At 42.7% G+C, this 27,867-nt stretch overlaps 1 protein-coding gene across 3 annotated transcripts; it reads left to right on the forward strand.

Annotated features, from left to right (window-relative positions):
- On the forward strand, nucleotides 1–27,867 carry CHRNA5 (cholinergic receptor nicotinic alpha 5 subunit). 3 transcript variants are annotated; one of them, XM_072628619.1, is made up of 6 exons: nucleotides 1–352; nucleotides 17,234–17,385; nucleotides 22,495–22,539; nucleotides 23,156–23,265; nucleotides 24,610–25,441; nucleotides 27,416–27,867. In XM_072628619.1, exons 1-6 carry the CDS (start codon nucleotides 25–27, stop codon nucleotides 27,575–27,577), a joined length of 1,629 nt encoding a protein of 542 aa, XP_072484720.1. In that variant the 5' UTR covers nucleotides 1–24; the 3' UTR covers nucleotides 27,578–27,867. The 3 variants fall into 3 exon arrangements, with proteins under 3 accessions (XP_072484720.1, XP_072484722.1, XP_072484721.1); XM_072628621.1 differs by having other exon boundaries at nucleotides 17,234–17,310; XM_072628620.1 differs by lacking the exon at nucleotides 27,416–27,867 and having other exon boundaries at nucleotides 24,610–25,620.

Here is a 27,867-nt window from a genome sequence, read left to right on the forward strand (position 1 = left end):
GGGGCCTGTCCCCATGGGACTGAGATGCGCCTGGACTCTGGGCGTGGCTATCGGGGGCGGTGCTGGTCGGGAGGCGGGGCTCAGCGGGATCCGGTCCCGGGCCGGCTTCCAGAGGGACTAGTCCGACGCGGTGCTGAGCGCTCCCTACCTGGGCGCCTCCTCCAGCCTCCGCGCGGCCTCGGGACCCTCTCCGGGAGGCCGGGGGCCATGGCTGCGGTGGGGTGGCTCCTTTCCGCTCTCCCTGCTGCCCTCGCCCCCGGCAGCCGTTGCCGCCACCTCCTCCTCCTCCTCCTCGTCTTCCCCCTGCCGCTGCTGGCTCGGGCCGGCGCCCCAGTCAGTGCTGCGAGGACTGGTGAGTGCTCGAGAGGGGCTCCGGCATGCAGGAAGTGCTGGGTGTGGGGGCAGAAAGTCCAGGGAGTAGATGTAGCACCTGGGGCGGGTGGGGTAAGGAACGGAGGGTCTGGGGGTGCTGTGAGGGAGGTCAGGAGGTGGAGGGGAGATGCAGGACCCAGGGAGCAGAGAGGCGCGGGTGGGCTTGTGGAGGGTTGGGACAGGTGAGGGGAGATAACAGGTCAGGACCTAGGAGGCGAGCGGGGGTAGTGGGGGTTGGGGTAGGGATGCGAGGGAGGGGCACCCGAGCAGCCGGGTAGAAGGATAGGGCAGGTGCGAGGAGAAGGTGCTAAAACACCCGTTTTACGCAGTCCCTGAAAGAAGACAGCAGGTCCCGGGTGGGAGGCTCTCAAAGGGAACCTTGTTGTGCGTGTCATTTGTACCTCCTGCCGGTGTCCTGTGGCTTGGGGGCGGGGGAGATAGCGGTTTCTGGATAATGTGTTTGCTCTATGTAAGTACAAGTCTCTGCACATGGGCATGTTTCCATACTTCCACGATCTGGGGACTCCCTCCACTGAGTCACTTGGAATAAATACCTCTAAGTTTTCACTGTCTTCAAAGGGTTGATCCGGACTCTAGGTTTGTTACTCTGAAATTGGTGATGAACCCCTTAGAACTTACTTAACTAGATGGGTCCTCAGAGGATGGACAGCGCATTCAGCTCATCCTGGGAGATTTTCCAGCTGTGAGAAATCACGCTAATATGGCCCACGGTGAAGCCACGGTCACCTCCAGCCATGATGAGGAATGGGGTTGGGGGGAGGACTGAGGAGCAGCAGTTGACTTGGTCTGGGCATATGTGTTTGTATAAATAGGTGCATGCACACATGTATTTAACAGCTCACATTTTATATAATTTGCTACAACTCTATGAAGTAGTGCGAATATTATTAGTACTGTTTTGCAGAAGAAGAAACAAGCTCAGAGAATTAAAGCTACTTACTCCACAAGCAAGGTGAGAGCGTCAGAGCTGGGACTTCAGTCTTGGTCTTGTGACCCCCAAAGCTCTTTCCACTTTCCACATGTCTATGTACATATACTCACGAAAATGTACATGTACAGAGAGAAAAGCAGCCCCATGAAAAGACTACAAAATGAATTTAATAGGATCAGCTGCATTTATTATTTTTTTAAGGAAAAGCCAAGGGCAGATTTTAAGAGACTAAAAACAGGACTGGAAGGACTTTTTCCCCTTGGTGATTTGGCTTAGGGCTTCATTTTGTTCATTGCTATGACACTTTAATTACTGCAGTGCTTTAATTAGGGATTTTAAAAGTCCCTAGACTTTTGGGACTTTGTGTTTAAAATGCAAAGAAGGTCAGCTTTTTTTTTTTGTCTGCAAGGTACACAGCGGTTGAAATAGCTGCTTATGTCCTAAGTATAACTTTTTCAAGCTAAAAGAGAGTGTATTGTTACCTGACCTATTATTTGTAGTAATTTGTAGTCTGGATTTTCTGCTTTGATTTCCCCTCCAGGGCTTCTAGATTTTCTTCCTGTGCTGGGAGAGTGAGCTTGAAACTCTGTTCTGGTCTTTGAAATGGGTACAAGGTTAGCATTGCATTTTGATGAACAGTATTCATTTTTGAAATCTTGTTTCTTGAACAGAAGATAAAAAAGGTGTTTCACTTTATTCACCATTACAATCCTATCATTCCTCTGGGCACCATTCCCTTGTCTGGGCAATGGATCTCTGTCAGGGCATGGAATTGTAATTCCATTTACCAGGGTACTTTCTCAGGCTCTTTATTAGTTCAGGAAGAAGAACACACTGTGTCCACCTGCCTAAATATGATTTTGGGAGAAACAACAATGACAATACATGATACTTTTCACTATTATATTTGAATTAAGTGCCATGTGCCAAGCATGAGGGATTCAAAGACAAAAGGGACCCAGTCCCTGCCTTCAGGCAGCTTGTTTTCCAATAGCAAAAACAGCTATTTTATATACCTTCCCTCTAATGGTGAGAGAAGGGTGTTTTGTTCTGTGGGGTCCCAGGTCTAGCGGATAGAGTGACAGGGCAGCCGATTCTGTGGGGGCTGGATGTACCCAGCAGCAGGGCACATGGAAAAATGTGTGGGTGGCAGGTTATGGAACATGGTCTGGGATCAGCTGGAGCTCATTGGTAAGGTGAGTTTTCAATCACTCACTGACTCACCAACGAAGATAACTCAGGTCCAGGGCAGAGTTCCAGAGGTGGGGAGGGGGCATTTTCCCTGGGGAAGTGGGGCATATGTTCTCTAAAAGTCTTACACATAGAGAAAGCCTTACCTATTTCAGAGTTTTGAGAAACTGTGATTTCACCCAGGTTTGCTTGTATTTAATTATCTATGTGCTTGGTGTACCTCTCTCCCCTAATCTCAGTAGAATATAGGTTTCTTGAGGACAGGGATTGATTTTTTTCTTTGTACCCCAACACTTAGCACAGTGCCTGGCATGAAGCAGATATTTAAATATTATTTGTGGAACTGAATTGAATTCATGAATACAGGGTACCATTTCTACATGCATTAGTAGATGCCTTAATGAGTAGTGGCCAAAACAATTCATCATCTGGTGGTCGGGCCTCTGGGGAGAAGCCTCTCTGAATTCAGCTGGACTGGTTCTCAGACAATGGATGCAGTGTCCATTCTCTAGTTCAGCAGAGTAAGAGTGTGTGCTGTCAGAAGAGTATTCAGGAGCCCAGGGTCACACCAATGACAAAAGAACAGGGTCCCAAAGGAAGACTAGTAGTGTCGGCATTCATAAGGCAAAAGGTCGTGGAGCAGAGTGAGACGTAAACACAGAAACTAGGTAGATATCGTTCATATTTCAACGGTTAAAAGTGATTCCATTCTTGATCCAAAGGAAGCGCAGATCTGGAAAATAGGTTTTGTTTCTGTTTTAAAATGGTGATTTACAAAGCATGTATATGAGCATAGCAGATCATAAGGTTCAGGATTCTGTTTAGCACTAGAATTTGTTTTACTTGTCAGAGCTGTTGTGGGAAGCAGCAAAAAAAATCAGCATAAATCAGACTGAGGCAAATACAGGATGATCAAATATCCGGGTTGACAGTGAACTTGGAGATCACCTTGTCCAGGAGTTCTTAACCTCTTTTGTGGCATGGCCTGGTTTGGCTGTCTGATCAAGCCTGTGAACCTCTTCCTTTTCAGAATAAATATTTTTAAATGCACAAAATAAAATACACATAAAATGTAAGGAAATATAGTTATCAAAAATTTTTCAAAATGAATTTGTAGAGCCCAGATTAAAAAACTCTGATTTAGCCCAATCCTCCCATTTTTACAAAGGAGAAAACTGAGGCCCAGAGAAAGGAAGTGACTAGTTCACCCAGGGAGTGAGTAATAGAGCTGGGATTCAAATCTAGGTCCCCTGGCTCTAAAAATCCAGTGCTCTTTATTATACCAGAAGGCATGAAGGGACATTTTGAACACAATTCAGCAACACAATATCAAACATCAGCAGTACGTTTCAAATAAAAATACCAAACAATAATCCTAGTGGATCCTAATGAGTGTATTCATATTTTTGAGCAGTAAGTCTTCTCTGAGAAGCTGAAGTTGCAAGATTTTTAGCGAAGCTTTTTGCATCTGCTTGGTCTGTATTTTGCTGCTGGTAACTTTTTCTACTGATTTGTGCTTTGGCTGAATGACCTTTCACTATATCATGGAAGAAATCATGAGCATTTCATGAAATAAACCTGTGTATCAAATGTTTTAACACTAAATTCATCTGGTGAGGTCTGAGGATCTATGCTTTGGGTGAGTGTGAGAGCTCCTTCCTCCAATGCAGACTGCATCCAGTCTATCTTAGAGTGAAAAAAATTGCCTGACATTTCATGTCTTTGCATTGTATTGGTTCTCTCCTATGCCTAGGATTGATGTTCTCTCCCTCTCCCTCCTTCTCTCTCTCCTTCTCCCTCCTTCTCTCTCTCCCTCTCTCTTTCTGTCTCACTCCTCGTCCTTGCCTATTTAAGCTTCCCTGGCTTCCTCCAAGACTCAGTTAAAATCTCACCTTTTCCTAAGGCCTTTCCCAGGATTCCCCTCTCCCCTCATCTCTCCAATTCTTCTCATCTTCCTTTTAGGACTACCTTCCATTATTTGTATGTGTAATTTTTTGCATGCTTTCTCCTCTATTAGAATGTGAGTTCCTTTAACACAGGGACTGTATTTTTGTCTTTTTTTTTTATACCCCCAGCTCTTAGGACAGCTTCTGGCATCTAGCAAGCACTTAATAGATGCTTGTTGACCAACTCTAAGTCTTTCTATCCATCATGACATACTCTTGAATGGGAGGTTCTGTTTTTCAAAAATTAGTTCTGAAGATCTTGTCATTAGGCAGTCAACAAACCTAACAATCCAAGTCAAGATGGTCCAGAGGACTAATGGAGTTGGTTGTTTATTATAAATACCACCCTACTTTCCTCCTCAGTCTCTTGCTGGATCTTCATCTAATTCATACCCATTAAATGTAGTTGTTCCCCAATACTATCCTGGGCCCTCTTCTCTTCATCTTTTATACCACTTTACTTGGTGATCTCATTTGCTCCCATGTATTCAATGATCATTTCTGTGCTAATGATTCTCACATCTGTTATATTCAGCCCTAGCTTTTACAATGACCTCCAGTCTTGCATTTCTGTTTGCCTACTAGACATCTCAAACTAGATGTGCTGTGGATGTTGTAAACTCAACATATCCAAAAATGAACTCAACCTTTCCCTTCAAACCCTCCTCCTTCCAAATTTCCCTATTATTGTCAAGGACGCCACTATCCTCCCAGACCTCCAAGGTCATGCCCTGGGTGTCACCCTCATCTCCTCATTCTGTCTTACCCATCATAATCAATCTTTTGGGAAGGTCTGTCAATTTCACCTTTCTTGTATCTCTCAAATACACTCCCTTCTCTCCTCTCATATGGCCCCCATCCAGGTGTAGACCTCATCATCTCACACCTGGATTATTGCAGTAACTACTGGTGGGTCTGTCTGCCACTCCAGGAAATCCTTCATTCAGCCACCAAAGCAATTTTCCTAAAGTGCAGGTCAAACTATGTCACTTCTTCCTACCAAATAAAGTGTAGGAGCTCCCTAGTACTTCTAGGATCAGATTTAAATCCTCTATTTGGTGTTGAAAGCGTTTCATAACATAGCCTTCCCTGGCCCCCCCCCGCCCCCCCCCCCCCGCCCTGTCCATTCGTGTCTGGTATTCTTATACTTTACAACTGCCTTCTACTCCCCACATAGTGTTCAAGATCCAGTGATACTGGCCTCCTGGATGTTCCTCAAATAAGACACCCCATCTCCTGACTTCTGGCATGTTTCCTGACTGCCCCACCCCCATCCCTGGAATGTTTTCCTTCCTCATCTCTGCCTCCTGGCTTCCTTCATGTCCCAATGAAAATCCCCCCTTCTATAGAAAGCCTTTCCCAACCCCACTTAATTCTAGTGCCTTCCCTCTGTTCATCCTCTCCCATGTACCCCGCCTACAGCTCATTTGTGCAGAGTTGTTCAAATGTTGTCTCCCTTAGTAGATTATGAACTCTTTGGATCAGGGACTATCTTTTGCCTTTGTATTTGCTTAGGCCAGTGCTAGGCACACAGTAGATCCTCAATAAATGTTTGTTGCCTGCCTGCCTGCTTGCCTGCCTGTGTGTGTGTGTGTTTGTATCTGTATCTGTATCTGTGTATATGTAGAGGAACAAAAGAGCCCTGGGTTCTAGGCCCAGCTCTACTACTGGGGAGCTGAGGAGCTTTGGGTAAATCATAGATAGGATTCATTCTCAGATTCCTTTCAACTCTCAGATTAGATGATTTTCAAGTAAAGCTTCCTTTTTTTAAATCCACTATGCCTTATGGTTTTCAGTGAGTTATTCTTCAGAAAAATTAAATCTCTTGTCTAGCAGTTTCTATACTTAACAAGTTGATGGAAAGGCAATGAGTCATAGAAAGAGTACCCAAGGGATTAATTATTTCTCTATTAAAGCATGTCTCTTAAACAGGCACATATGGGTAATACAAAGCATTTAAACCATGACCAAATAGTTCATTAGAACGCACATTTAATAAAATGAGTTCTAAGCACTTATTCACATAGGCAGTATGGTATAGTGGACAGAGGAGGTTGAAAGACTAGGATTCAAAACTCTCTTCCAGCACACGGGCAAGTCATACGCAGCAGCATGCTGCAAAATGGCCAGTCAGTCAATCAACAAACATTTTTATAATCATTATAGTCATTCCCTATGGGCCAGCCATTGTGCTAAGCACTGGGGATACAAAGAAAAGCTTTGACCCTGTCCTCAAAAAGCTTACATTTCAATGGGGAGACAACAAAGTCATTTCAGAGGAAAGAGGAGGGATTGGAAGGGCCTCCTGCAGAAGGTCGAGTTAGAATTGAGTCTAGAAGGAAGTCAAGAAGGCCAGGTGGTGCAGACAGAGAAGGTGAGCATTCCAGGTGCAGGGGTGAGGGACTTCAGAGTAACCAGCAAAACCTGTGGATTTTGAAGAGGGAGGTCTTGTGTGAAGAAAACAGGTCACTTGGTGCTGGATCCCAGAGGACAAGATGAGGAGTCAAGTTGTGAAGGGCTTTGAATGCCAAACCACATCTTATCTTTGGTCTTGGATGTAATAGGGAGCCAGTGTAGTTTATTGAGTAGGGGAATGAGATGGTTAGACCCAGGATTTTGTAAAGTCATCTTGGAAGCTGGGTGGAGATTGGATCGGAGTGGGCAGAGACTTTAGGCAGAGAGGCCAGGCAGAAAGTTTCTTCGATAGTGTGGGCAGGAGGTGATGAGGACCAGCACAATGCTGACAGTTGTGTGAGTGGAGAGAGGGGTCAGAGATGATGCTCAGGTCTGACAAGAGGACAGAGATGTGGGGGAGGAAAGAGGCAAGGATGACCCCTAGGTTTTGAGCCTTGCTAACTGAGAGGATGGTGGTGCACAGGAATATGGAGAAGAGATGAGAGTTTTGGAGAAAAGGTCATGGGTTGTGTTTTGGACATGTTAGGTTTGGGATTCCTATAGGATGTAGCTCAGGAGAGAGATCAAGGTTGGTGATATGACTACCTGATAATGAGGAGCCCCAGGCCCCATTGCTGGAGCTGGAGCAGCTGGTTGGAGGCAAAGGCCGAGACACAGCAGCTTCATAACCACATTTCAAGCTGGAAGGGGACCTTCATGGTCAGCTAGTTCAACTCCTTATTTGTGTTTTTTTATTCTTAATTAATTAATTGGCTAATCAATTTATTCATTCATCTATTTATTTATAAATGAGGGATTCTGAGACCTCAAGAAGTCTAGTGACTTGCCCAGGGTCACACAAGTGGTAAGGAACACAGCCAAGATTTGGACCCAGGCCCCCTCATGCAGCATTCTTTCCATTGCGCTATGATGCCTCCCTATAATTCAAAACTACTATGTGAGATGTGAAGGATAGATCATCATTTGCTTGGTGGAGGAGCAAATAAAAGGTAGCTTCATGGTAGAATGGGAGCATTTGAACTCTTAAAGGATTTGTAGGTTTTCAGTGGGTGAGGGTGGAAATGAATCATTAAAGGTTGGTGAAGACAGTTGAGGGTAGGGTATTTCAGAGAAGAAAAAATGTCTTGGGAGGAGGGAAAGGAAATGGTTCTGTCTGTGAAAGTCAGGGCTCTGGGAAAGGCATGGTTTTCAATATAATTTTCATGCCTAAAATTTTCAAAGCACTGTATGAACAAACCTTGAAATACATACGTAATCAGCTGTCATTACTTCTAGAATGGGTACATCCAAGAGGCCACATAGTTGCTTCATGATCAATTAATTTCACAATTTTTACAATTAGATTTGAAGATGAAATCATTTTGGTTGGCCATGTTATCTAACATAGCTCTAATTTGCCATGTTAATGTTGGGAGGCAGGTGTCTACAATTTTGCTCTGGTTTTCAGTAATTTTCAATTAGAATTATTTAAATTATTCAACCACCTGGAAATTTCTTTTGATTAAGGGATAATTTTTTAAAGACCTAGATTACTGTTGACTCTAATATTTTTTTCCTTGTCTTGCTTAACATTTTTATCAACGGTGCTTATCCAATTTAATTCCCCAGTTGGAATGAGAGATTCACAGATTTTCAGAGTTAGAAGGGACCTCCATGGCTATCCTTTCCTATTCATCCTGGAAAAAGAAATTCCTGCAAAAACACATCAGTTGCACAGCCATCCGGCCTTTGCTTGAAGCCCTTCAGTGAAAGGGAAGTTACTGCCTCCAAAGACACCCCTAGTTTGAATATTCCTATTGTTGTTCAGTCATTTTCAGTCCTGTCTGACTCTTCATCTTGCCAAAGATACTGGAGTGGTTTGCCATTTCCTTCTCTGGATCATTGTATAGATGAGGAAACTGAGGCAACCAAGGTTAAGAGACTTGCCCAGGGTCCTACAGCTAGTAAGTGTCTGAGGCCATATTTGACCCCAGGTCTTCCTAACTCTGGACCCAGAACTTTATGCACCCCACCACCTAGCTGTCCCATCCCTATTGTTAGGAGATTCTTTCCTGACCCCAAACTGAAATTTGCCTCTTTTCAGATTCTATCCATTAGTTGGAAGGCTGCCCTCTAGGGCCCAAATGAATAAATCTTATCCCTTTCCCACACAACAGCCCCTTGGACACTTGAAGCCTAATGATTTATCATGTTGCCTCTGCATCTTCTTTTCTTAAAGTGGAGCTGGTACATAATGTCTGCTAAATAAAAGCTCGTTGGCTCGATGACCAGAGTACCCCTGGTTCTTTCCGGCCTCACATTGCACGCTCTTGAGAACTTGTAGCCTTCTGCTTGTCTTCCTCTGGATGGTCTCCAGTTTACCAATGTCCATCCTAAACTGAGGTGCTTAGAACTGGACACACAACTTCAGGTGCAGTCTGATTAGGGCAGAGTCTGGTGGGACTGTCCACCTCCTTAGTATTAAAAGCTGTGTCTTTTTTAAAAAAAGATTAAATCATTTATCCATTTATTTTTAAAAGTATTCTTTCAAAAAAACAATTGAGTTCCAAATTCTCTGCTTCCCTCCAGCCCCTCCCCCACCCACTGAGAAGGTAAGCAATGTAAGATTATGTGAAGTCATGCAAAACACATTTCCACATTCAGTCATGCCATTATGCAGCCCACACTGACATCAGTTTTTTTGGCTACTATATCATAGTATATTCAGTTTGTAGACCACCAGAGCCTCCAGATATTTTTCAAGTACAAGCTACTGGATGGCTCAGTGAGTAGAGAGGTGGACCTGGAGTCAGCAAGACCTGAGTTCAAATCCCACCTAGGACTCTTATTAGCTTTATCATCCAATCTTCTGTTTGTCTCAGTCTTCTCATCTGTAAAATAGAAATAATAATAACACCTACCTCACAGGGTTGTTGTGACGAGAATATAAGATAATATCTGTAAAGCGCTTTGCAAAGCCAAAAGTGCCATGTAAATCCTAACCATTAGCTATTATTATATAAACTGCTGTCTCACATGGCTCCCACACCTTGTACTTCCGAAATTGACATTTGAACCCAATTGGATTTCATCTTATTAAATTCATCCTAGTGCTATGACCTGTCAAGATATTTTTGGATCAGGATTCAAGCCTCCAATTTGTCCCCTCCTTGGGTCATTTGCAAATTTGCTAAGTGTGACCTTTATCCTTGATTAAAGACAGTTGGGAATACAACATGTGCTCAGATACAGAGATATAAAATAGCTATGTAATGGGATGTGCTCAAACGACTGAATCCTCACTAGAGATATACAGAGTAACTCCTGGAGGAAGCTGTTGTCAGTAACCCAGGGTAATCAGGAAAGGCTTCCTGTAGGAGGCAGCACCCTGATACTACTCTGGAGGAAGCTTGGGATTCTACAAGGGTAGGGTGAGGAGAAAGCAGGTTCCAATCACTTGTTCAAAGGAAGCACTTTGCAAATGCTTTTCTTCGGTATTTTTGAAACTCCTGGTTTACTTCTTTGGCCTTAAATGGAATGGTTTGGGCTCTTTCCTCTGCTTCTTTCTCTCTACCTGAACCCTGTTTAATGTCACCTGGTCCTGGTTTCCTCCACTGTAAAGTGAGGCGGTTGGCCTTGTTCCCTTTTCAGCTCAAAATCTCTGATTCTATTAACTTAGAGCTCCTCTCCTCCAACCCTCTTATTTTACAAATGAGGAAACTGAGGTCCAGAGAGGTTAAGTGATTTGACAGGGTTACTTAGGTAAGTAGATGATCAAGGTAGAATAGAACTCAGGTCCTTGGCCTCCATAGGCAGTGCTCTTTCTGATTTACCACTTTAAAATCCTATGGCTCTGTGACCATGAATACCCAAACCCTGAAAGACATTCATGAAGAAATAGATTTTAAAGAAGGAATGTGAAAGAATTCTGCTATAATCCTACAGGACATGGAAAACTGGACCAAATTGTAGACATTTTTATGACCCCAAAGAGTGAATTTGCCCCCTTAATCTGAGCCTTCCCATGATCTGATGATGCTCTCCATTGCCCCTCCTCCTTACACCCAAGCCCATGTGAAATGCTCTCTCCTTTATAACAGAAGTATTGACTAGACCTAAATTTAACACAGCCTACGGTGAGTTTCTTACTGTAAGCATCCTGGGAATTTGACAGGGCCGGATGTCAAATTAAGCTGGCTACGCCAGATCAGCTGCTGAGAAACTTCATCCTGTAATTCTGGGTAAAAAAAAAAATCAATAGAAAACATAATGAAAATCCTGAAATACAGGAAACTTCTGTATTCAATTTAAAAGCTCTTTAAAGAGTAAATGCACTTCTTGGTCATGTTGGAACTAAGCTTGATAGATAGACCTGAGTCCTGAGTTTCCTTCCATTTACAAAGTGGATGTTTATGGCCTGTTCTTTTTCTTGCTAGACAGCTCTCAAATGACTGCTGATGGGGAGGAAGTTAGGCAGGGAGGGCAGGTCTTCACCTTTTTCGTGTCATAGGCCCTTTGTCCGGCTAGGGTAGCCTCAGAATAATGTTTTTAAATACTTAAAGTGAAATGCATAGGATGACAAAGGAAACCAGTTATATTGAAACAGTTATCAAATAATTAAAAGTTCAGATATTCCCCCCACAATGTATCCAAGGGCTCTAGGTTAAGAATCCTACCTTACACGAGAAAGTGACCCCAGACTCCACCATGTAATAATTGATGATCTCTTTGATGTAATGACAACGTCCTCCAGAGCCAGGGCTATAGCACTTTGGTCTGTGTGTATCGGACGCTTAAGCATTATGGTAGAAGGCTGGACTTGGGGTCAGGAAGCCCTGCACTTGAGTCTCCTCTCCAACACAAGTCTCTGTGACTGAGTGATACCTGGCTGAGCCTCAGTTTGCTTCTTTGTAGAATGGGAATAGGAACTTCCCAATGTCGTTGTCAGAGTCAATGAAATAATGTATGTTATAAAATGGACTTGAACTTTCCGGGGTCCTGGATTTGACTTTCTGACATCCCCATAAAAAGACTTCATTGAATTCTTGGAGGAGATGGTCACCTTGTTATAGTGGAAAGAGCAGTGCCACTGAAGTCACAGGACTTGGATTCTGTGATGCTTAATTGTCTTTATGACTTTAGACATATCATTTTATGTCCATGGTCTCAGTTTCCTCATCTGTAAAATGGAAGGATTGGATTAGATGGGCTTTAAAGGTCCCTTCCAATTCTAGATTGGGGACCTTATGATCCTATGATTTCTCCCTTCCTCTGCCCACTTTATTCCTTGATCATAGGGGCCAAAGGCAACTGCCCCTGGAACCCATGGGGCCCAGGGATCTCGTCAGTTCTCCCTCTGTCCCCAGATATGAGGTCATTCCTATGTACCCAGGTTATTGGTTGGGTAGCCTGAGGTCTTCACTCATTACCATGATTTTGAACTCCCCTCTCAAATCCTCATCTCCTTTCTTCTATCTTTCCATCTTACTTTTCTCCTATTTCTTCTTCACTCTCACTGTGACTTCCAGGGGCAGCTAGGTATACAGTGGATAGAGTACCAGTGCAGGAGTCAGGAGGACTTGGGTTCAAATCTTACCTCAGACACTTGACACTCACTAGCTGTGTGACCTTGGACAAGTCACTTAACCCCAATTGCCTCATCCTGGATCATCTCCAGTTATCCTGATGAATATCTGGTCACTGGATTAAGATGGCTCTGGAGGAGAAGTGAGGCCCTACCTCACTCAAAACAAAGTCAAGTGCAAGTCATGTCATCATTTCTCTGATGGCATGGTCTTCTTTGGCAATGAAGGACGAACATACACATACACTGTGACTTCCAGGCCTCCATCCCTGCCTGTTCTCTGGCCTTCACCCCTGATCTAGCCTCACTTTTCTCCCTTCATAATCTCAACCCTATAATTGACAAATATGAGGTCATCTGATCCTTCACTGCCTTGTTTGACAGCCCATAATACTTTCACAATCCTCCACCCTCGGTCATCCCCTTTGTTCCTGCTCTTTCGCTGTGAAGGAAGCTTCCCTTACCTCTGGAGGAAGCCACATAGCCAGGTAGACTGGTCCCCTGTAGACTCACATGACCTAATGTCAGCTGAGTTCTCACTACCACATGGTAACCCTTTTATTCTTGCATCATTGTTTCTAACCTTCTCTGCCTGCCCCAAGTCTCTTTCTCTGTGTCTGTACACCCTTGTTACAATCTAAGCTCCAGGTGGACATCTAAGGAAGACAACTAGAAGATTTTCAGCCTCCCAGTGTGCCGTCCTATTATCTGTGTTCCAGTGAATCCCTCCTCTCCTCAGCTCCTTCCACCATCCACAGCCTTTCATCTTGTCCAGTTCTGACCTCTGTCTTTCTGTGAAGTTTCCATGGTGGATTTCATTGTGAAATGTCTTACCCAGGGTCACACAGCTGGGAAGTAAATGTATGAAGTGGGATTTGAACCCAAGCCTTTCCTACTCCAAGTCCAATACCCTAGATATACGCTAGTCTGTCTCTGCATCCTCTCATATAATAATGATGATGTTAATAATAATTAATAATGACTGAGTTTTCTAGCATTTTTATAGCTTACAGAATTCTTTCTCACAATACTGCCATGAGACAGGTAACACAGGTATTGTTTTCCCCTTTTACAGATGAGGGAATTGAGGCTCAGAAAAGTTGTCTCCCAATAAACATTTTTTAAGCACCTACTATATGCCAGGTATTGTGTTAAGAGCTAGGATACAAAAAGAGACAACAGACAACTTTTGCCCTCAAGAGTTCACCATTTCATGTGACTCATCTTCTAGGAAACTTCAGGGGTTTGATTTGAACCCAGATGACCTGATTCCAAGGTCACTGTTCTTTTCGCAGCATTATGTAAGATTTTGGTTGGTGGGAGTGGTCGTTCCTATTAAATCTCCTCCTAAAGCTGGTAGTCTGGTGATTGAGTCTTCCCCACTGTACCTCCTCAGAGGACCCTGTATCTCCTAATCCTGAGAGATGTCCTCAGAGCAGAGGAGGACAGCAGCAGATATCACCCCAGGCCTTCGAAGTGTGAGCCTCATCAACTGGCAGCTGCTTAAACAGCACACTCAAGTAAACTGTCCCTCAGGCCAACACAGGCTGAGACAACTGTAGTTAGTAGGATGGGAGTCAACTGGGACAGACAGCATAAATCAACACCTTCCTCCCTCCCCACTGCAAGCTGTCCTGCCCTCCTGAGCCAAACACTTTTCTGTAATCAGCAGAGTGAACCCTGAAGGATTCTGCAGCGATGTTAGTAACAGTTTCTGCATTTGGAGCAAACTTCACGAAATATACTTTTAAGACAAATTTACTTGGGAGGAAGATACTCTGGGATGCCAACTCATGGGCAGGGACTGCAGAGCACTGATGGGGACCAGAAGGAAAATGAGCCTGTTGGCTTGTAGCTTCCCATTTAACTGATGATTCTTTGTGCTGTAGCATCTTAGATTTAGAGCTGAAGATGTATTGTACATCCTGCTCTTCTTTTTGGACAGATGAAGAAACTAAGTCACAGACTGAGTGACTTGTCCCAAGTCACACAGATAACAAAATAGGAGTAGATCTTAGTCGAGTCTAGGCTAATGAAAGACAGAATGTATTTTCAGCACCATCTAAGTTTCAGGGCTCTCAGACACAGCTCCAGCTGCCTTGCCCTAGTTATGACTCGGGGACCTCTTTCTCTGAACTGTCAGTTGTATGCCTAGTAAGGTGTGGACTTCTCTAGAAAATTATGAAAGCTGGCCTGTTTCCATTTTACATTTTCATCAAGGATAATAACAGCTAACAGCTAGGTGGCACAGTGGATAGAACACTGAACCTGGAATAAGGAAGCCTCGTCTCCCTGAGTTCAAATCTGACCTCAGACACTTACTGGCAAGTCACTCTGGATAACCCTGGGCTACTCACTTCACTTTGCCTCAGTTTCCTCATCTATAAAATGATCTGGAGAAGGAAATGGCAAACCGCTCCAGTATCTCTGCCAAGAAAACTCCAAATGAGATTGCAAAGAGTCAGAAACAACTGAACAACAACCACCACAAACTTTTATATATTGTTTTAAGATTAACAAAGTACTTTACATGTATTAATTCATTTGATCAAGGAACCTTTGAGTCATGAGGCAGCTAGGTGGTACAGTGGCTAGAGTTCTGGGCCTGGATCCAGGAAGACCTGAGTCCAAATCTAGTCTTAGACATTTTCTAGCTGAGTTACCCTCATCTGTAAAATGGGGATAGTAACAGCACCTACCTCCCATGTTTGTTGTGAGGATAAAATAAGATAATAATTGTAAAGCACTCAGCACAGTGCCTGGTACCTAGTGAGCACTGAAAAAATACTTGTTTCCTCCCTCCCTTCCTCCTTTCCTCTCTCCTTTCCTTCCTTCCTTAATCCTTTCTTCATCCTTCCTTCCCTCCTGCTTTCCTTCCTTCCCTCCTCCTTTCCTTCTTTCCTTCCCTCTTCCTTTCCTTCTTTCCTTCCCTCCTCCTTTCCTTCTTTCCTTCTCTCCCTCCCTTCCCTCCTCCTTTTCTTCCTTCCCTATTTCCTTCTTTTCTTTCCTCCTTCACTCCTTCCCTTTTTCCAGTTATCATTCTCATGAGTTTTACACAAACTTATTTTTACTTCCACTGTAGTTCCCTGTTGCATGGAGTGATCCTGCTGAGGATGTTTCTGTTCTAAACTAGTGCTGCTATTGGCTCCTCTGACCCTCTATTTAGCAAGGAGATGAGCTATTTGTTCGCTGGGATATCTGGCTTCTGTCAACCCTGTATACCATCTGTTTTCTATCAGTTAAGCATCTGTGGTAAAGGATGATTATCAAGGTCAATGTCTTTGCCTCTTTCCATTTCCCATTTTTCAGCATTTCCAACATGTTGAACCAGTCAGGTTAAAGCTGTTGTAGAGATAGACAGTGTCATCTTTTCATTTTTATCCTGTCTTTGAAGGAGATGTTGGTTTTTCTCTAGTCAACTTATGGCATGACTGTAGAAAGACATCAAACCATGATATGACTACCATCTTATATGTCTCATTTGTTGTTTTTCAAACAAACTTAATCTATCATGACCACATCAGAGGATATTAATAAGTCATACTACCTATGTTAGTACTTCTTGAAGTATGGATACAGATTTTCGGAGGCATCCTCCCCAGGATGAAAAAAATGTTGAAACAACAATCCCATGGAACTTTCTGGTTAGGGGCAGATATGTTGTACATGCCATCTTCCTGCTGGTAGATGTCCAAGATGTTGTAGTCTTGGCAGTGGTTATAGTACATATAATCAACTTGACTTCCCAATGGGATGGAAGATACAATGCTAAGGAGAAAATTGGGAAAGCCAGCTCTTAATTTCTGGAGCTATCCAGCGAAGCTAAATTTATTGAAAATTACACACTGGTCCTCTTGCATTCCAGCTTTGGTTATTTTCCAGGGCTTGAAAATGAATATTGAGTTCAAGGCTGTTTTCATTAAATCCTTTCCTCCATCTTGAATTAATTTTCTTAAAATTATGAACATAATAAACTTTTATACCACCACCTCTTCCCCCCAAAAAAGCCCAAATCTACCATCTAACTAGCTGCATGATATAGGAAAAAAAATGCAGAATTTGGAGTCAAGAGGCCTTGGTTTGAATCTCAGCTTGGGGCTCTTACCATCTGTGAGACTATGGACAAGTCTCTGGGTCTGTTTCCTCACGGATAAGATGAGAGTAATAATATGTGCCCAAGCTACCTCACAAGTTGACTCTGAGGCCTCTACCCTTTGTAAACATTATGGTATTAAAGAAATTGTTTCTGTTTCCCCCCCCCAAATTTGTGCTTCTGTACTTTTAAAATAGCTTTTAAAAATATGTTTGCACATATATTTTTGAAAATATATGTATATGTGTGTTGTATATATATGTGTGTCTACATAATATTCTAAGGTTTTTGTTTAAAGTTGGGAACTGTGACTACATTAGTATAGGAACTCCTAGGATGGGAATCTGCATTCTCCATGCAGATGATCAGCCATATATGTGTGTATGTGTATGTATATTTATATATGTGTGTAATATGTATATACACATACATATGGGTATGTATGTATATGGTCTTAATGAGTAGCCTGAGGTAGTGAGTGGTTAAATGTCTTGGCTGGGGTCACACATCCAATATGGGTCAGGGGTAGGATTTGAACCTAGGTCTTGCTGACTTCCTGGTTTCCTGTCCATGATGCTGTAGTGTTTCTCATCTTAAATTACATTTGGTTAATAATACTGCAAACTTTTCTCATGGGAATACACAGAAGGGAGAAGTGAGTCAAGATCCAGACATTGATTTCTTTGCCTTTATTATTTCAGGGATATCGGAACCATCCTTTGAGGCAAAATGTGAAGATCGTTTGTTTAAGAACTTGTTTCAAGACTACGAAAAATGGGTTCGTCCCGTGAAACATCTGAATGACAAAATAAAAATAAAGTTTGGCCTTGCAATCTCTCAGTTAGTGGATGTGGTATGTGTATGTGCAGATAATGATAATAATAACATTTCTAATGTATTTTATGGTTACAAAGCATTCTATGTACATTATCCCAGGATGACCCTGTGAAGTTAGTAGTATATTGTTAGAATCTTAGTTTCCCTGACTGTAAAATGGGAATGAGAGTTTGAATGATCTTGGCTAAGGGGAGAGCTAGATCTCTAGCCATGATGAGGATGATTTTATGCAAAGAGGTACTTGCATATGTAAAACAAATAACAGTCAGCATTGGTTGAACCTCATAACAACCCTCTGTGGTCTATCTTACAGGTATTTTTAACCTGTTTTATAGAGGATAAAAATGAGACTCAGAGGCTGACCCACCCATGGTCACATAGCTCATGTTGGAAGCAGGATTCTAACCCAGGTCCTCCTGACTTTAATACTCATGCTCTCCCCACTGTATCAGGCTGTGGATGTGCCATAGACAAAACCTAGAGAGTGCTTTTTTTCCACTGGGGTATTAAACACAGAAAACGCCCCCCTCCCCTCCCCTTTCCCATGCCACTTCATGCATAGAATTCCCTCCTTTGGCCTAGTAAAACTCTTGCTAAGCTCAGAATCATTAATTTTTTTTTAATAAATAGAGATACACTTTCAAATAATATCACTCTTCTATCACCAGGGAAAGATGAGAATTTATGTTGAATTTCCCCCAGAGAATCCTTCAATCTGCCTTGATGATGCATTCTAGTGCTTGTCTCTTCTTGCCTGGAAATTCTTCCTTCTCACCTAATTTCCTCTTGTTCCCATTTCAGAGCAGTTTTTGGCTGTTCTGTCTTTAAGTCCATCAATCAGCATGTGCTTATTGCTTGGCTAGAACTGTCAGTAAGGTAGGGGAGGGGTGAGTAGGCATGGAAGATGTTACATAGTGTCTACCCCAAAGAAGCTAGTCATCTAGTTGGGGATGTACATACGTGAAACAGTAGTTACAGATATTATCTCATGAGATGCTTACACCAAACCTATGAAGCTAGTGGTATTATTATCCCCGTTTCACAAATGAGGAAACTGAGGCAGGGAGAAGTTAAGTGACTGGGTCACGCAGCTGGTGAGTGTTAGAGGTGGGCTTTGAATCCAGGTCTAGTCCTCTATCCATGGTTCTTTGTGGCCTCATGTAGCAGGTGATGTACAGACTCTAGAAGTCTGGAAATGCAGAGGTGGTTTTTGTCAGGGAACGCTTCATGGAGAATGTGTCATTTGAGCAGCACTGTGAAGGATGTAGAAAATTTGGGCCACATGACAGAAGGAGGAAGCCAAAGAAATCTCAGCACATATTGGGTGTGAGGGACAGCAGAAACACTGACTGGGCTAACTCAGCAGATATATAATGGGAAGTCAGCCAGGCAGCAGGCTTAAGCATCTGTTGTTGTTCAGTCATTTCATCATGTCTGACTCTTTGTGACACCATTTGGGGTTTTCTTGGTAAAAATATTAGAGTGGTTTGCCACTTCCTTCTCCAGCTCATTTCATAGATGAGAAAACTGAAGCAAACAGGGTAAATGACTTACCCAGAGTCACACAGCTGGTAAGTGTCTGAGACCAGATTTGAACTCACAAAGATAAGTCTGCCTGGCTCTCTATCCACTGCACCACCTAGCTGCCCAGCTATATGCCAGACACTGGATTAAGTGCTGAGGATACTGAGAAAAGGAAAATGGTCCCTGCACTTGAGGAGCTTAGATTCTAATGAGGGAAAGGTGACAACTAGTGTTCAGGTTTGACTGGAGTAGAGAAAGAATGAGCTGGAAAGACCAGTGGATTGGGAGATCAATAAGATTGAGTAGGTTTGACTAGAATATTAAGGAAGTAGGAAAAGGGTCAATGTAGTACCATGGAAAGAACACCTGAGTCTCAGAGTCATGTGGACCCAAGTTCAAGTTCTGGGTTGGTCATTTATCAGCGGTGTACCTTGGGCAAGTCACTTCTCACTGGGTCTCAGATTCCCCATCTGTGGAACAAGGGGTTGGACCAACTGATCTTTGAAGGTCTTTTCTCTGTAATGATATAAAGTCAAAGATGGCCCCCAAGGCTTCACACCTGATTGACCAGGGAAGATGTTAGCAGAAATAGGCATGTTGGAAGAGATACAAGGGTGTAAATGGTCCAGGCCTTGGACATGTCCTGTTGGAGGTGGTGATGGAACCTTCAAGAGAAAATGTCCAGGAGGCAGTGGGAAATAAGAGGACTGGGATTTGAGTCTTTAGCATAAAGGTGATAATTGAAGGTCTTGAGAATGGAAGTGAGCTCTTTAGGAATAAATGGAGAGGAAGACAGCACAGGTATGAGCATGCCATTCCTCTACTCCAGAAGCCTTCCATGGCTCCTCATTGACTGCAGGAGAAGATACAAACTCTTCTGTCTGGTGTTTAAGGCCCAACCACCTTTCTAACCCCACCTCCCTACCTCATTACTACCCTTAAAGCACTCCAATGAAACTGGAGTATCAGTCATTCCCCAAACATAGCATCCCTGTCTCCCACCTCCATGCATTGGTACAAGCTGCCTCCCTTACCTTCAATGAGCCCTTATCCTTCAAGGCTCAGGTTAGCCTTTGGGAGTCTTTCACTGGTGTCCCCCCTAGTTGTTAATGCTCTGTCCTCAAATTACATTGTTTACCTGTCTTTGTACATGTGGTATATTCAACACTCCCCAACTGCTAGTGGAAGGTGAGCCACCTTGAGGGCAGGGACTATTCTATCTGTGTCTGCTAATGCCAAGAACCTAGCACATAGTAGGTGTTTTTTGGGGGTGGGGGGATTGTTGGCTCTTAATAAATGTTTATGAATTGAGAAAAACCAAGGTCTGTTGTCTAAGGCTTGGGGTTCTCTGTAAAGGGTGCAGTGAGGAAGAGGACCAAGTAGAGAAAGACTGTTCAAAGAGTGTCTATTAGTGTCAGATGCATTAATGAGGCTTTTCATTCAACAAATATTTGAGTACCTGTTCTTGCAGGTCTGATATTAGGCACTGAGGGTGGTGGTGGTGGTGGTAACAAATAGGAATTTGAGATACTATCCCTGCCTGTAGGGAGCTTACAATCTAGCGGGGGAGACAAGACATCTATGTAAGTCACTGTGAGCCCAGTGAAGAAAAGGAAGGTGCAGTAAGAGAAAGTCAAAATTCTGCCATTCCTCAGCAGGGGAGAATTCAAAGGGTTGAAGGGAGACCTGTAGAGATGAGGAGAATCAGAACACTGACTGAAGGCTTAGTAAAATACTTCTAAACTTTCTTTTGTCTGAGATGAAAAATCCAAGATTTTTTAGTCTTTTCTTTTTGGGACTTAATGTACAACATGAAACTATGGGTAAGGGATTTAGTAACTGTGGGACTTAGTTTTCTCATCTGTAAAAGGAGAGAGTTGGACTTGACTCCTAAGGTCCCTTCCCAGCTTTAAATCTCTGATCCTGGGAATTGTTCCTTTGGCTTTCCTCCTAGACCTTTGGTGGTGGGACCCACCAAACTTGATCCAGACATCACATCGAAAATCTGAAAATTCTGCCCTATTTTTCCCTTTAATCCTTTTTTAACTGTTTTATTTCTCTTCTTAAACATTCTGTAGTTTCTTGCTGGTAACCTATTATTTCTGGAGGTCCCATAAAATGTGGTGCTATTGTCTTTTTCACCGGGTATTTCCATTACCACATAATATTTATTCATTGTGTTGTAATCCTTTCTAGTTTGCTTATTTATTTTCCATCTTCCTGTATGAGTCTGATCGCTTTTGTTTTGGGGTTTGCTTGTTTTTTTGCTTGGGGACTGGTCTAATCCCCAATTTTCTCTCTTGAATTTTGTGTTACCCATCCCCTCTCTCCTTGTGGCAGGCTCCTGTGCTGTTCAGGTCTGTCCCCAGCCACATTGTCATGTCCAGACCATCAGGGTGAGGCAGCTTGACTGCACTGCTCACACTGAGGAATGTGAATGGTTAGAAGTGATTCTGGTCTTACTCCAAAGGAACTTTCCAGAGAGAGGGCTGAAGCGGGGTTTTAAACACCTTCCTGGCTATCCTTCCCCCAGGTTCCTCCACACAGAAGTACCTTTGGCTGTTTCAGCACTTCAGAGTTTACTGTCCTCCAAAATTACTCACCATTTCTGTCCATGCTCAAGGAATGGGACTAAAGCAAATTAGGTTACTGCCTTAAGGGAATAGACAGGAGAGAAGCCACCATGGCCAGAACTTGAGATTTAGGCCTGTTGTGACTGATAATGATGATTAGCCATGGATCCTGGGCCAGCGGTGGGCCAAAGAGATAGGTCAGGAAGATGGTATTTTCCATGAAGTGAAATCCCCTGCTGTTGTTTCGTAAGACTTACATTGTGTATGTGTGATTATGTGCATTTGCCGCATTTCTCATTATTTGAATTATGTAAGGTTTGGTTGCTCTGTTAAGAGTGAATTAATTCACCCCCTTCATGATATTCAACTCAGTTCAGTTCAATAAACATTTATTGAGTTCTTTCTACGTGCTAGGCATTGTGCTAAGTACTGGGGATGGATACCAAAAGAGGTGAAAAGAACCTACAATCTTTTTATTCTGTTGCCAAATAGTGTTGATTCTGCCTTCAGGGCAGGGACTCCAACCTTAGAGTCCTTTGGGTCTCTCATGCTTAGTCTAGTGCCCTGTACACAGTAAATGCTCTGTAAAAGTTGTAGGTTGAAGGAGATCTAGTACACAAAAAGCCACTTAGAGGTTCAGGTGAGTGAGTGAGACCAGAGTAAAAAGAGCTCTGGACTTCTCTTCCAATATTTTCACACCCAGATTCTGCCTGTTGGAGGATAGGTGAGGGGGAAGAAAAGAGGGAAAGGCAAGGAGGGAGAGATGAGGGGGGATGGAGAGGGAGGAGAAAGAGCCAGAGCCAGAGATAGGAGGAGGTAGATAGAGGAAAGAAGAGAGGGGAAGAAGTGAGGGAGGAGAGAGGAAGAAAGGGAAAAGAATGAGGGAAAGGGAAGAGAGAGGGGGAGGGAGAAGAGGGAGAGAGATATAGATTCTTCTAAAGGAACAGGGATAGTTTAGCAAAACAAAACAAACCCCAAAATATGCCTGTGCTTATTGAAAATGGTCTGTTTTCATTTCCCTTGTACAGGATGAGAAGAATCAGTTAATGACCACAAATGTGTGGCTGAAACAGGTATGTACAGTCCTGCCCCAGGGAGACACCTCAGCCCTCCACATAGGGGAAAGCCCTGTGGAAGGGCTGCATTTGATGGTGCTGGGTTTGACCAAGCACCTGGCTTAGATGTTGTGCAGGCTGCAGCTCACCTGTGCTTCTTGTGGCCTGGAGTGTTGTAGGCCAGATCAAGGTTATCCCCTGGCAAGATAAGAAAGTGGTGGCCCTGGGCTTTAAACATAGGGTAGAAGCATGTGTCTGTGTAATCCATGCTCTTGCAAGAAAGAATTGAATCCCATGGAACCTTTCCTGCTCTATTCCTTCCTACCTTTCCCCCACCAGATAAAAGTATTCTCACTCAAATTTCTCGTAACACTGTGCCTCAGTTTCTCCTTTGCACTTATCTCAGGCTCCCTTTTATCATTATTTATTCATGTAATTGTAAATAATTGAATTGTAAGGCTATCTGAGAACAGGGCCGTTCTATGTCTGTCAGGTCCAGTGCCTAGCAGGGTGCCTTCCAAAGCAGGCTCCCTAACAAACTTCTGTTGAATGAATGTGTGATTGCTTATACTGCCTGCCAGCATTTTTAGATATTTAGTTTTTCTTATGCCCTGCAGTGTTCTTTATTTTTAAGGAATGGGTTGATGTGAAATTAAGATGGAACCCTGATGACTATGCCGGAATCAAAGCTATCCGCGTCCCTTCTGACTCCATCTGGACTCCAGACATAGTATTGTTTGACAAGTAAGAGCGATGCCATTAGTGTGATTTATGTTTGTAGAATAAAAGCAGACTGTGTAAATATTCGTCACTGCCTCTCCTCCTCCAGCACGTGGAGATTTATAGAGCTGAGTGATCTAATCACATTCCTTCTGGGCCTCATCTTGTCCTTTTCTATTAGACTACGTATTAAAATGTCCTGTGCTGTCTCATATTTCTGTCATATGGAGCAGCCATTGTGTGCTTAGGCGTAGGACACAATGCCTGTCCTAGGAACCTTTTTTTATCCTTTTATAAGGGCACTGGCTTTGGAAACAGAAGAACTGGGTTCAAATCCCAGCCTGTGTGACCTTGGGAAAGACATCTAACTTCTCTGGGCCTCAGCTATAAAATGAAGGGGCAGATAACCTTGGAGGTCCCTTCCAGCCCCACATAAATGATCCTTTAAACTCTCTGAGTCTGAGAATAAGTATAGTATAATGGACAGAGTGTGAGACTTGTAATTAGGAAAATCCAGGCTCAAACCTCCCTTCCTCCCTTCTTCCCTCCTTCCTTTCTTCCCTCCTTCTTTTCTTCCCTCCTTCTTTCCGCCTCTGCCTCTCCTCCCCTCCTGTTTTTCCTCTAGCACTAGCCCCTTATCATCTCTCCCAATAGAATCTCTTTATTATATCAAATAAATATATTCAAGTGATGTAAGTCACCTCATTGTCTCTATCTGAACATGTATGTCTGATTCCTCACCTCTTGGCTACCACCTCTCTGCAAAGAAGTGGGGAAAGTGTGTTTTAATATCATCAGTCTTAGGTGATGACTGGTCACTGGAGTTCTTTAGTCTTTCAAAGTGTTTTCCTTTACAATACTATGGTTACCATGTATTTTATTCTAATTCTACTCATTTTACCCTGCATCAGTTCATACAAGTCCTTCAATGTTTCTCTGAATTCTGTCCTTTTTCTTACAGAGAAATCATATTCCACTATTTTCAGTTGTTCAACCGCTCCCTAATTCATGAGCATTTTCATTCCGAATTCTTTGCTGTAACAGAAAGTGCTGCTCTGAATATTTTTTGGTACATATATGTCCCTACTCACTGTCTTTGACTTCTTTGGAGTACAGTACATGCCTAGTAATGATATGGTCTAATATTTTTCCTATTACATTGTGCTGGACTTGATTGTGATTTTTATAGTGGCTAAAATTATATATTTAAGTCATTCAATGATAAAAAGTAGTTTTTCTAGTACTAGCAAAATTCTGGTATTTGTATGTCTGAGAACAATAAGAAAAATAACTACTGATAAGAAAATTGTTTGGATTGCTTGCTTTCCTATATGACTAACAAGTGTGTTCATGTGTGTGTTGTTTCAGTGCAGACGGACGCTTTGAAGGAACTAGCACAAAAACGGTTGTAAGATATGATGGCACGGTGGCATGGACCCCACCAGCCAACTACAAAAGCTCCTGCACCATAGATGTCACATTTTTCCCATTTGATCTCCAAAACTGCTCGATGAAATTTGGTTCATGGACGTACGATGGATCCCAAGTGGATTTAGTATTGGAGGATTATGATGTAGACAAAAGAGATTTCTTTGATAATGGAGAATGGGAGATAGTGAGTGCCACCGGAAGTAAAGGGAACAGAACAGATGGATGTTGCTGGTATCCCTACGTGACTTACTCATTTGTAATTAAGCGTTTGCCTCTCTTTTATACGCTTTTCCTCATCATACCTTGCATTGGGCTCTCATTCTTAACTGTGCTTGTCTTCTATCTTCCTTCAAACGAAGGTGAAAAGATCTGTCTCTGCACTTCGGTGCTCGTGTCCTTGACTGTCTTCCTCCTAGTTATTGAAGAGATCATCCCATCATCTTCCAAAGTCATCCCTCTAATTGGAGAGTACCTAGTGTTTACTATGATTTTTGTGACATTGTCGATCATGGTGACTGTCTTTGCGATTAACATTAACCATCGTTCCTCCTCCACGCACAATCCCATGGCACCTTGGGTCCGCAAAATTTTTCTTCATCAGCTTCCCAAGCTTCTTTGTATGAGAAGTCATGTAGATCGGTACTTCACCCACAAGGAGGAAACTAACAAGACCAGTGGCCCCAGATCTTCTCAGACCACCTTGGAGGCAGCTCTTGACTCCATCCGCTACATCACGAGGCACGTCATGAAGGAGAATGACGTCCGTGAGGTTTGTCCCAATGTTTTGGGAGTTAAAACCAGATTTAAGATGCAGATGAAGTACCAGTTCTGGCTTACCACTTCCCAGATTTCTAGTTGAAGTTCAGTGGTGACCCAAATTATTTTCAGAATAATTGACTTGGCCACGGGCATGTAGCATGGATACACAATGGCAGAGCCAGGACTTCTGAGTCTAAATCAAATGCTTCTGTAGATCACCAGTAGGTTGATTAACTTTTTTTTGGCCATAATGACTCAGGAAAGGTGTAAGATTGTGACCTAAACTAGTAGAGGTCATAGACTCTTTAAAAGTCATGGATCCTTGAAACATATAGAGATAGAGCCTAGACCTGTGATTTCATTGGTATGAGGAACTCCCAAGTGTGAAAACTCTCTGTAGAGGTGGGTTGCAGCCTCCTCAGCAACTTAGCATGTTGCCTACAGCACAGAAAGGTTAAATAACTAGGACAAAGTCATTCATCCAGTATGAGTTAGGGATAGAATTTGAACCCAGGTCTTCCTAACTCTGACACCAGCTCTCTATGCTTTAGGTCATGCTTTCTCTCTTTAGCTATATACACAATTCATACATTATAATACATGATATATATCTGGTATATAATTTGGTATATACACAATTCAAACATTGCTCAGTCATTTTCAGTTGTGTCTGACTCTTTGTGACCTCATTTGGGGTTTTTTTGGCAAAGAAACTAGAATGGTTTGTCATTTCCTTCTCCAGTTCATTTACAGATGAGGAAACTGAGGCAAACAGACTTAAGTGACTTACCTAGGATCATGCAGCTAGTAAGTGTCTGAGGCCAGATTTTGTGTACACACACACACACACATTAGAGTATGAATTTGAAAGAAAAAGGAGTCAATCAGCCAACAAGCATTTTTGCCAACAATGTGCCATGCACTCAAGAAAGAAACGCAAAAACACAACAGTCTCTGACCTTGTCAGAGAGCTTGCATTCTATCAGAAGAGACAACCTGTACACACAGGATCATGGATTTAGAGATGGAGGAAACTTTAGGGACTCCCTGACTCCAACCCACATTGAGGGGATGTCGCCACCCCATCTCAAATGTCTGTCTTACAGAGGTCATAGAAGTTTCATTTCCAGCATTCATTTAAGTCTTAAAGAGACAATAAGTCTCCCTATTAGGTATTGAAAAGAAGGGTTACAAGGAAATGTAAAATCAACTCAAGGGAATTTTGGGTGGTGAGAAAGCAGTAGCAGTGGGGGATGTCAGGAAAGTCCTCCTTTAGGAAATTAGTACTTGAGCTGAGCTTTAAGGGAAATGAACAAGAGGTTAGGTGGAGGTTAGGAAGGATCTTGCCCAAGCATGGGAGACAGACAACCTATGCAAAGGCAAGGATATGGGGCAGCAGCATGACAGATTGAAGACAGCAATTGGTACATAGTCAGAGGCCCAGAGTTCTAGACCCTGAACAAGCATCTGTGTGACTGAGAAAGCTTCTTAGCCCCTGGAAGATAAAGATAAATTGGAGATCATACATTAAGTACTTCACAAACCTGAAGTGCTATATAAATGCTAATTGCTGTTATTTCTTACAAGGGGCCTAAATTAGTTGATTTCTGAATGTCTCCTCCATCTCTAATATTCTGGAATCCCTTTCTTCTGGAATGTGGTAAATGAAACCAGAGCTTGGGGGATACAATGATGGGAGATGACCCAAGGCCTAAGATACTGAAGCAACTCTCTAGTATCTCTTACAGCATATGACACAGGACACTTTGGTAACCTATTATAAAATGTTCATAAAATGCAAGTTATAAAATATTTGGTAAGTTATAAAATTTGATCAATATGGAGAAAATAGGTGTTTCATGTGTGTTTTTCTATTTCCTTCCTTCCTTCCTTCCTTCCTTCCTTCCTTCCTTCCTTCCTTCCTTCCTTCCTTCCTTCCTTCCTTCCTTCCTTCCTTCCTTCCTTCCTTCTTTCCTCATATTAGGTTGTTGAAGACTGGAAATTCATAGCCCAAGTACTTGACCGGATGTTTTTATGGACTTTTCTTCTGGTTTCAATAATTGGATCACTTGGGCTTTTTGTTCCTGTTATTTATAAATGGGCCAGTATCCCCATACCCAATCACATTGGGAGTACAAATAAATGAGACTGTCTCAAGGATGATCTAGATGGGATTATCCAACAAAAGGTACCTGGGAATCTCTCAAAGCTGTCTTTGGCAGCTATGAAGAAATAAAACAGAATAAATCATGTCTAACTATTAAAATGAAGTTGGCGTCCTCATCCCCCTATAGATCCTAACCTGAGGACACTAGTTTTCTCTAAGAAATTGTCTCTAATAGGACCAACCTGCAGAAATAATGTGGCTCCCAAAGTATGTTGTTTGATTAATGGTATTTTGAGATGCTAAACAGAATTAGAAACTGCTTTACAAAC

This window comes from Notamacropus eugenii, chromosome 1, assembly GCF_028372415.1.
Source record: "Notamacropus eugenii isolate mMacEug1 chromosome 1, mMacEug1.pri_v2, whole genome shotgun sequence".
Taxonomy (NCBI): Eukaryota; Metazoa; Chordata; class Mammalia; order Diprotodontia; family Macropodidae; genus Notamacropus; species Notamacropus eugenii.

What these genes read in the sequence shown, in the direction of transcription:
- CHRNA5 (XM_072628619.1), top strand. Translation starts at nt 25, where the DNA reads ATGCGCCTGGACTCTGGGCGTGGCTATCGGGGGCGGTGCTGGTCGGGA. An exon ending in GACATAGTATTGTTTGACAA is followed by an intron (nt 23,266 to 24,609) that starts GTAAGAGCGATG and finishes GTGTTGTTTCAG; the next exon opens with TGCAGACGGACGCTTTGAAG. An exon ending in AGGAGAATGACGTCCGTGAG is followed by an intron (nt 25,442 to 27,415) that starts GTTTGTCCCAAT and finishes TCCTCATATTAG; the next exon opens with GTTGTTGAAGACTGGAAATT.